Source organism: Arabidopsis lyrata, assembly GCF_000004255.2.
Source record: "Arabidopsis lyrata subsp. lyrata unplaced genomic scaffold ARALYscaffold_6, whole genome shotgun sequence".
Classification (NCBI taxonomy): domain Eukaryota; kingdom Viridiplantae; phylum Streptophyta; class Magnoliopsida; order Brassicales; family Brassicaceae; genus Arabidopsis; species Arabidopsis lyrata.
Genome location: NW_003302550.1, coordinates 9104465 through 9113854, shown reverse-complemented (window position 1 = coordinate 9113854; position 9390 = coordinate 9104465). Strand labels below are relative to the sequence as shown.

At 40.5% G+C, this 9390-nt stretch overlaps 1 protein-coding gene across 1 annotated transcript; it reads right to left on the bottom strand.

The window, feature by feature from the left end:
* Window positions 1-1573: 1573 nt before the first annotated feature.
* LOC110227075 lies at window positions 1574-3720 on the bottom strand (the record flags this gene model as incomplete). The annotated part of the gene is made up of 1 exon (XM_021020204.1): window positions 1574-3720. A coding segment is annotated over exon 1 (2085 nt), but the record flags the coding sequence as incomplete, so codon positions are not given.
* Between the last annotated feature and the right edge of the window lie 5670 nt (window positions 3721-9390).

Genomic DNA, 9390 nt, shown 5'->3' with positions numbered 1-9390 from the left:
TCAATAAATCATCAACATAGACCACGACAAAGAGCTGCAAAGGTCCACGCACCAAGGTAAACAAAGAGTAATCTGCTACTTGTTGTTCAAATCCATACCCTTTGAGTGCGTTTGCAAGCTTAGCGAACCAACATCGTGGAGCTTGACGCAAGCCATAAAGAGATTTCTTCAGCCTACAAACTTTCGATTTATCTTGAGAAACGAATCCTGGTGGTAATCTCATATAAACCTCTTCCTCAAGATCCCCATGAAGAAACGCATTATGAACATCCATCTGATGTACTGCCCATCCTTTGACAGCTGCAATCTTAAGAAATTCTCTGATAGTTGTCATCTTCACGACCGGAGCAAATGTCTCATCAAAATCCAAACCTTCAACTTGTCTGTTACCCATAGCTACCAATCTAGCTTTGTAACGCTCAATTTCACCATTCGACTTATACTTGATTGTAAAAATCCAATGACTACCAATAGCCTTCTTTCCTGGTGGTAGATCAGTAATGTCCCAAGTATCATTTGCTTCTAAAGCATTCACTTCGCCAGACATTGCATTACACCATTTTTCATCCTTAACTGCTTCTGAATATGACTTAGGAACCGAGACAGCAGTAATAGCAGCCAGAAACGCTCTCTGTGAATCAGAAAATCGGTTACAATTCACATAATTTGCAATGGGATATAGACCCGTACCTGTACCAGAGGACACTGATTGAGAGGAGGCGGGTGAGAGTGTGGGTTGATCGGATGAGCACCGTGTAGTGTGTAAAACATAGTCATTGAGATGACTCGGAAGTTTCTTTTCCCTTTCGCTTTGACGAACTTTAATTACTGTCCCTTTCAACTTATCATCACCCGATTTCTCAGCACTCCCCCTTTCGTCTAAAGCAGTAGGCAATGTATTTTCATTATCCGCAGACCCCAAAAATTCACCAGTCGACTTACCAGGTAAGGGATCGATCGATCCAGGAGGCGGATCGATCGATCCGTCCTTCTCTGGACCCTTTGGTCGTTCCTCTGGATCGATCGATCCATGTGAGTGATCGATCGTTCGCCGAGCCTCTGGAATGTCACCGTCTCGTCTGTCTTGCGATGGATCGATCGATCCAGGAGGCGGATCGATCGATCCGATTGTCTCTGGGAAAAACTGCTCGTCGTCGTCATGGACTGGATCGATCGATCCCTGAGGTGGATCGATCGATCGCTGCTCCTCCTGCTGAAATGGGAATATGTCTTCCTGAAACACCACATCCCGAGATACAAAGAATTCAGACTTCTCTAAGTCATATAGACGCCATCCCTTCTGACCAAATGGATAACCCATAAACATACAACGTCGACTCCGTTCCCCAAACTTATCCTTATCACGTAAGACATTGCGAGCAAAACATAAGCTACCAAAGACCCGCAAGGTGGTAAAATTAGGCGCCACACCATACAACATCTCATAAGGTGTCTTTCCATTAAGAACTGCAGTTGGAGTACGATTAATCAAGTGACACGCAGTAAGAACACATTCTCCCCAAAACTTACGTGGTAGTGTAGCTTGAAACATCAAAGATCGAGCCACATTTAAGATATGTTTATGCTTCCTCTCTACTCTACCATTCTGTTGAGGAGTATAAACACACGAAGTCTGATGTATAATTCCTTCCTCCAAAAAATATGATCTTAGACCCATAAATTCACCTCCATTGTCACTCCGTACAACTTTCACCTTCTTGTCAAATTGACGCTCTACCATCTTGAAAAAATTCTTAAGAGTCACAACAACCTCACTCTTCGCACGCAACAAATATACCCAAACAGCTCTTGAATAGTCATCAACTATTGTCAAGAAATATGCAGCCCCCGTAGTAGACAAAACCCGATAAGCACCCCAAACATCACAATGAATTAAATCAAAAACTCCAGCAGCTTTATTAGAACTTTCATGAAAGCAATCACGGGTTTGTTTTGCTCTTAAACAAATGTCACAAACTGTTGTTGAACTCACTTGTTTCTCAATATCTAAATGACTCAATAAATAAGGAACAACACGACTAGATGGATGACCAAGACGACGATGCCATAAATCCCATGATCCTGAACAGCTCACAGTCTTGTGTATCTTCGCACCAATCACCCCTCGAAGCACATACACGTCCCCACACTCTTCACCAACCCCAATCAGCGTCTTCATAGCACGGTCCTGTATAACACACAACTCATCAGTGAATGTAATAGAGCCCTTAACCACTTTTAACAACTTTGCAACCGAAATCAAAGAGCATGTTAAATCCTTAGAATACAAAACTCCTTGTAACCACAAATCACCCCCGAGACATATATCACCCTGTTGTGTGGACACCACATGATCACCATCCGGTAGCCCGATCATACATGGATTGGTATTCAGCACATTAGACAAATAGTCTAAATTACCAGTCATGTGGTGTGATGCTCCTGTATCAAGAATAAAATTAATACATTCTTTCTTACCATTCAACTTCTCATTAGCATTGGGCTTTTGAGAAGCAAAGAGACTCTGGAGAGCATTCCATTGATCATCACTCATATGGGGTAGAGATTGACGATCCAAATCAGACGGTGTCCTTGTTGAATTAGCCTGTATTCCCCCAACAATATTTGCCTGAACACCCGTGACCGCGTTAGCCCTACCACCGGACCCACGACCACGTCCAAACCGGCCACCACGTCCTCCACGTCCACGTTCACCTCTACCGCGAGAATTGTAGTCACGACCTCGTTCTCCCCACCATTCAGGAAGGCCAATTATCTGAAAGCAATCAGCCTTTGCATGCCCATACTTACCACAATGAGTACACGTCACGTCCTTCTCGCGATAAAAATTGGAAGTTTGACCCCGTTGCGTAGCCTGGACCGCAAACCCCAAAGCCTCCGGAGTGGCATCACGATTCTTAGTAATCGTGAGTTGTCTCTCTTCTCGAATGATCCTTTGATAGACTTGTGAGAGCTTGGGTAGTGGTTCTATACTTATGATAGTAGAACGCACCGTACCAAACTTCGCAGAATCTAAACCATTCAAGAAAGTATTGGTTCTCTCTTCATTACGATCTTCTTCCAACTGAGCAGCCAGTTCTCCACAACTACATGATCGAATAGGCTTGTAAATTGCCAATTCATCCCACATCTTCTTAAGTCTCCCATAGTATACCATTACCGTGTCCCCGTTTTGTCTACAGTTTGCTATATCAGCCCGAAGCTCACTGATTCTTGGCCCGTTTCCCGCAGAGAATTGAAGCTTCAAATCTTCCCACAACGCTTGAGCTTCATCCACCATAGAAATCGATGTCCTAAGAGTCGGCTCAATCGTGTTCATAATCCAAGCGATTAACATAGAATTAACCACTTCCCACTGTTCAATCTCATCATCCTTGGTAGGTTTCTCCAAGGTCCCATCAATAAACCCCAATTTCCGTTTCGTTCGCAAGGCGTTCCGCACATGCTTAGCCCAATCTTCATAGTTTTCTCCCTTCAATTGAACAGTAGTGAACACATTACCCGGTCCATCCGAAGGATGGAGATACAGTGGCGAAGTCCTAGCTTTCTCTGCCACCGTGAGCCCACTGCCGCCGCCGCCTTCCGCAGTCTTCGCCGGCCCGAGCTCTTTCCCATCACTGTTCTCAACGTTGGCCATAATCTCTTCTCTTTCTCCCTTTGTTTGATCTTCTTCTTAAAACCCTAGCTCTGATACCATGCCAAAGGGATAAGAGAATGAAGAGAAAGTTGTTTCTATTGACATTAAGAAGAGAGTATATATACATCTTACACATGAAACCCTAAACATACTTAGGGAAATTAACATAATAGCCTAAGTATAATATATTTACATTATAGGTCCCTAATATAATCCTTCATCACCTTTGCATCTAATGTCTTAGGGATAAGAGCGAGAATAGTCGAATTCAATCCTTTTGGCAAAAACCCAAACTTGAAAAAAGATTGTATTGCAACTGTGAGATCACGACCAATGATTGACCAACCTGCCATAAAGAACTCCACCGTGTAACCGTTAGGTCCCGGAGATTTGTCTTTTGGCATTGAAAATATGACTTTTTTTATCTCTTCTTCTGTGACTTCCTGAAGGAGCTGCTCTTTTGTATCTGTAGAACAACGATAAGGAAGCAGTTCCCTAAGAGCATTGATCTCAATACCCGTAAACTCTGATGGCGTATGAGTCAGTAATTCCGAGAAGTAACGAACACCTTCTGCTTTTATATCTTGCATACTCGTAAGAGAGTTACCCTCTGGGTCAAAAATCTCATAAATGGAGCTTTTAGCTGTTCTTTCCTTGATGGAATTATAAAATGTCTTATTGTTCTTATCTCCCACGTGTAACCAATGCAATTTAGACTTTTGCTTCAGAAACCCCTCTTCTAGTTCTGATACTCTCTCCCAATGTTGAAAAGCAGAGGATTCTGCTGCAACTTCCAACGGTGACGGGTTTGAAAGTGTGCTTATCTGTTTTGCTTGGAGCTCCTCTAGAGCAGCAGAGGCCTTTAGGGAGATGTCTGCCAGCTTTTCCCGAATTAAGGCTCGTAGAATAGGCTTGAGCTGCTTCAACTTTTTACAAAAAATAAACAAAGCTAATGTAGAATGAAACAGTGCCGGAGAACCTCCCCAAAAATCTTCCAATTGAGCAAGGAATTCCGGCTGAGAAGCAATGATGTTTGTAAACTTGAAAGGTGCTTTCGGTTTCTGAAACTCTGAAGCCAAAAAAATCTTACCGCGTAGATGATCTGAACAGCCACCCGAGTCCATCACACAATAAGACTGCAGAAAAATTCGAAGCCACTCATCATTCTGTAAAACTCTGTCCAGTTTTTTACAAATAAGCCCATTTTCTTGTCGATTACACCAAGTAAAGACTGGTCCGTGAGTTCTCATGCCCAACAAAGAGCAATAACGCACTACTTCTTGAAAATCCCGCATTCCTAGGGTGACCATAGGGTGAGTAGCATAATTCGAATGATCTTCCAAGTCTAAAGTCTCGTTGAAATCCCCCAATATAGTCCAAGCTTTGCCTTGGATTGCTGCGAGATCATGCTGATGTTGTATGTCCCTCCAAAGCTCCTTCCGTTCTTCTACTGTGTTAAGAGCATAAATAAATGAACACCAGAACTCCTCATTTACTCCATGCAGCTTGATAGAACAAGTTATCAGCTCTCCACTTTTAAAGATAACTTGTAGCTTTGTTTGTTTACTCCATGCCACCCAAATCCTTCCCAACCTACTGAATTCATAGTTCGCCACCAAACTCCAGTCTCCAAAAAATTTTTGTTTTACAACACCAACTCTGTTTTCTTTAACTTTCGTTTCAAGTAAACATCCAAACTGAAAAGAATTAGATCTAATCCACTCTCTGATAACCCTTTGTTTTTTTGACTTGTTTATGCCGCGAATGTTCCAAAAGAAACCCGACATTAATGTTTGGATTTGGAGTTCTTCTTTCTGAAATTGCTAGAGACAGTGTCTCTTGCCTGTTGAGAATTTTCCGATAAAAACTTGTGTGAATTCTTTGAGTCCCGTGGTAACTGCACCCGCAATGCTACTGTATCTCTGTTTAATTGATTTTTCTGAGCTGTTACAAGTTCTTCCTCCACTTTGTTCTCTTGAACCTGTGGGTCAGGAGCTTTTTGAACGCGATCAGGGTTAACTTCTGGGATAATTTCTCCCTCTTCTGGTTTATCTCGCAGAGCATCAAACCGAGTTGGGGAAATTATCCGAACCTGACCATAAACCAACTTCTGACCTGAATTTTTTGAATTTTTCCCTCCTGATTGAGGGACGTTCTGCCATTCTCCATCATTGCTCTGATCCGTTTGCTGTATACCTGGAGAAACACATTTCTCTGTTTCCACACTCACCGAATCCTTCTCTACGACAGTTTCTTTCTCACATGGTTTCTCTTCCACATGGGCTGAAGTTAAACTTAATTCTGAATTAATTGCACTTGAGATGACTGTTTCTGTAACTTTGCTGGCCACATTCACAACAACAGGTTGCGATTCCGGCAATATCCCATGAGGACTTTGAACACGCGGAGATCCAACACAACCAGTGCTTGCCAAACAACTATCGTCTGGATGCCCCCACTTTTGACAAATACCACACCTTTGAGGTAACCAAGGATATTCAAATTCAACACACACTTCTTCACCTCTAACTTGGAAGAAATAAGTTTGTGGAAACTCTTTGGTTAAGTCCGCCTCAACAAAAATTTTTGCTTCATCAAAGTTAGTAACTAGCTCCGTATCCGGGTGCAACCTCTTTGGCTCGCCTACTGGACTAGCAAGGAAGCTAAGACCCGGCCACGTAAACATAGAACGTGGAACATTTTTGATTTTGACCCACAAAGGCATAGTTTTGATCTCAGGCTGAGCATCTTCCACTATGGGAGTCCATTTTGACATGATCATTGGCAATTCACATATATTCCACATACCTCTCCTTAGCGCACGCATCCTCGCTGATGCGTTACGGATCCGGAATTTGACAGTAGTGGTGTTGACTTCATAAACATCGATCTTGATACTCTTATCCCCCAAGTTCCATATCTTATTCACTATAACGTGGATTTTCGCAACATGGGGAGCTGCAGACGGAAATCTACCAATTAGAAAATCTTCCCACAAGGGAACAGAGTCATCTAGAATTGTATCCGGTACAACCACCGTGGCTTTACCATCAACCATCGAAACTTCAACATCAAACTTAGCAAGACAAGGTCTGCTGCCAACAACATGTGCATACGATTTAGGACTTGGAACTTCGTTACCCTGACAAGAAGATTTTTTAGTTGCAAGACAAATACAACAATACTTAGCACTGACGTAAATATGATTAATTTAATTCGATAATTTGGCCTGATCAAACAGAGAAAATATACTTTTACCAGGAAGATTACTAATGGATTTTTTTTTTTTCAGTTACACATTAATTAAAAATTTACTCTTTTATTGATATGACTATCTTGTAATCACTGCAAAAAAAAGAAAAAGAAGAATTAGCTGGCGAACAAAAGTTTTATGGACCAAGAATTATTAGATATATGTATAATTTATTTTTTTACCATGTATGTGATACATGAAGTCTATCGGTATTTCCGGCGGCTTTGAATATTTTCAGCTCCACAAAGCCTTCTGACGGGACCTGAGAACAAAAACATTTCCAATATAAATCATACTTCCATCAAAAAACAAAAAAAAAAAATTATTCTTTTTTTCTATTATTACAATAATTTATCTTACTCGTCGGATTCTTTTTACAAACCCTAAAAATCAAGGCACAAAGACTCTCTCAAGAGACCACAACAACTCCCACAACCACTGAACAACAGGATAGTCGTGGCTTAAGATTGATAAATTACTTCTTGAAGTGTCAAATCATGAAAGCCTTGACCGAATTCGTTGAGTTACTTCTCAATAGCAGTGGTCATTCTGTTAGTTGCCTTAAAGTCTACAAACGTGAAAAGCTTCAATCCAAGTATATCCTTTGACATTAGGTTATACCACTCTCTTGTCAGACCACCGACGTCTATTCTTCTCTCACCCAAAAAGATCATTTGAAAGATGGCGAAATCGGAAGTTGAAGAGGAGGCTCTCTCAGTGGATAAGCTTGCCAATGAATGCGGAGAGCCGATTCGATATTTTCGAATGCCCTACGAAAAAAAAAAAAAAACATGATTTTTATACCTTTTGTTTTTGTAAAATTACAAATCATATCGTAATAGAATAAAAAAAAAAGCCATACAAAAAGTTCTTTTTCTTTTTTCTTTTTGTCAACAGCTTAAATTAAACGCTCAAAAGAGCCAATTCTGCGGAATGTTGTTTACATAAGTGATGTGAAGCGGTTCGGTACGAACTTGTCGAGCCAATCTATCCGCTTTTACATTTGCGTTACGAGGAATTAAAGATAAAGAAAAACTTGAAAATTCTTCTATGTCAATCTGAAAATCCTCCAGGTACACTGAAAAAGCCGGCCATTCGGTTGGAGAAGACACCATCTTCACCAAATCTGAACAGTCTGTAAAGAAAGCTACATCTTGGTTGTCAGCACCAATCATACACTTCATCGCCCAAAGAAGAGCTTCGACTTCTGTATGTAGAGGAGATAGACTTCTACGGATGTTGGCAGCTCCCATGGTTGGCATCTCTCCATTTGATGATGTACAATACCATCATGTTCTTGAATAAGTATCGGTTTCTTTCCATGATCCATCTATGAAACAATGATATCCTGAATAGTTAGAATCCAGTGAGATTTCCCTCACTCGATTTAGATTTTCAGTATCGAAAAAATCATGGTTATCAATATGAAGCTCAATTTGAGCTAACTGCCACGATTGCGCCTCTTTCTCCGCAAAGCGTAAGATCTCTAATGGATCTTTATCCACATTGTCAAAGATCTTTTCATTCCTTGCTTTCCAAATGTACCAAATTATCCATGGATAAGAAGATGAATCTACCTCTGAAGGTATTCTCTAAAATAGGTGATCCAAGTTCTCGTAAATAGAAGCCGTGGGAAAAATTCCCGGGACCGAAGGAATTTGAGAAAGAGCCCAAATTTGTCTCGCTGGATGGCATTCAAAAAGTGTATGGTTAATTGTTTCCTCTATGGCGCCACATTTAACACATCCGGTATCACAATTTATACCTCTCTTTCGCAGATCCTCTGTAACCGGTACACAACCTGATAAAATTTGCCACAGAAAATGTCGTACCTTAGGTGGACACTACACCTTCCAAGCATATGCTTTTAAAGGTTTTATATCCGGGCCAAAAGATTTTAAACTGGCATCCAAATCCTCTATCCGAGCCGTATGGTAACCAGATTTAATTGTATATTTTCCAGATTTAGTGTAATGCTAACCAAGAGTATCCTCTTTAGTTGACGCACCCAAAGGCAAGGCACTAATCAGCATCCATACGAAAAGCTTTTAAACCTATAAGCAGTTTGTAAAAAAAACAATAGTAAAACTCAAATGATTTATTCAATTCTATTCATGAAAGCAAAATCTTCGATTTTGTAATTAAAGTCACCTACTTTAGCAACCAAATAGAAAAAGAAATAACAATGAAATCATTGAAAGAGAAAATTTTGTACAAAAAATAAAATATAGTAAAACTGAAGAACTTAGGTTGCTCTCTAGATAATTGATAATGAGATTTTGTCTATCTAACATGTATCAATCCCTAATACACATGCCATTGTAGTATATTAGGTTATCAATCCAATCTCAGTGTGACTGCAAGCATTCAAGATATGAAACAGAAAGCAAATAAGTCAAGCCAATTGTGAAAGGGTTTTGTGTGTTTCTATTGATCCTAAGCAACCAATTTAACATGCAAATACCGAATTTAAAAGCAA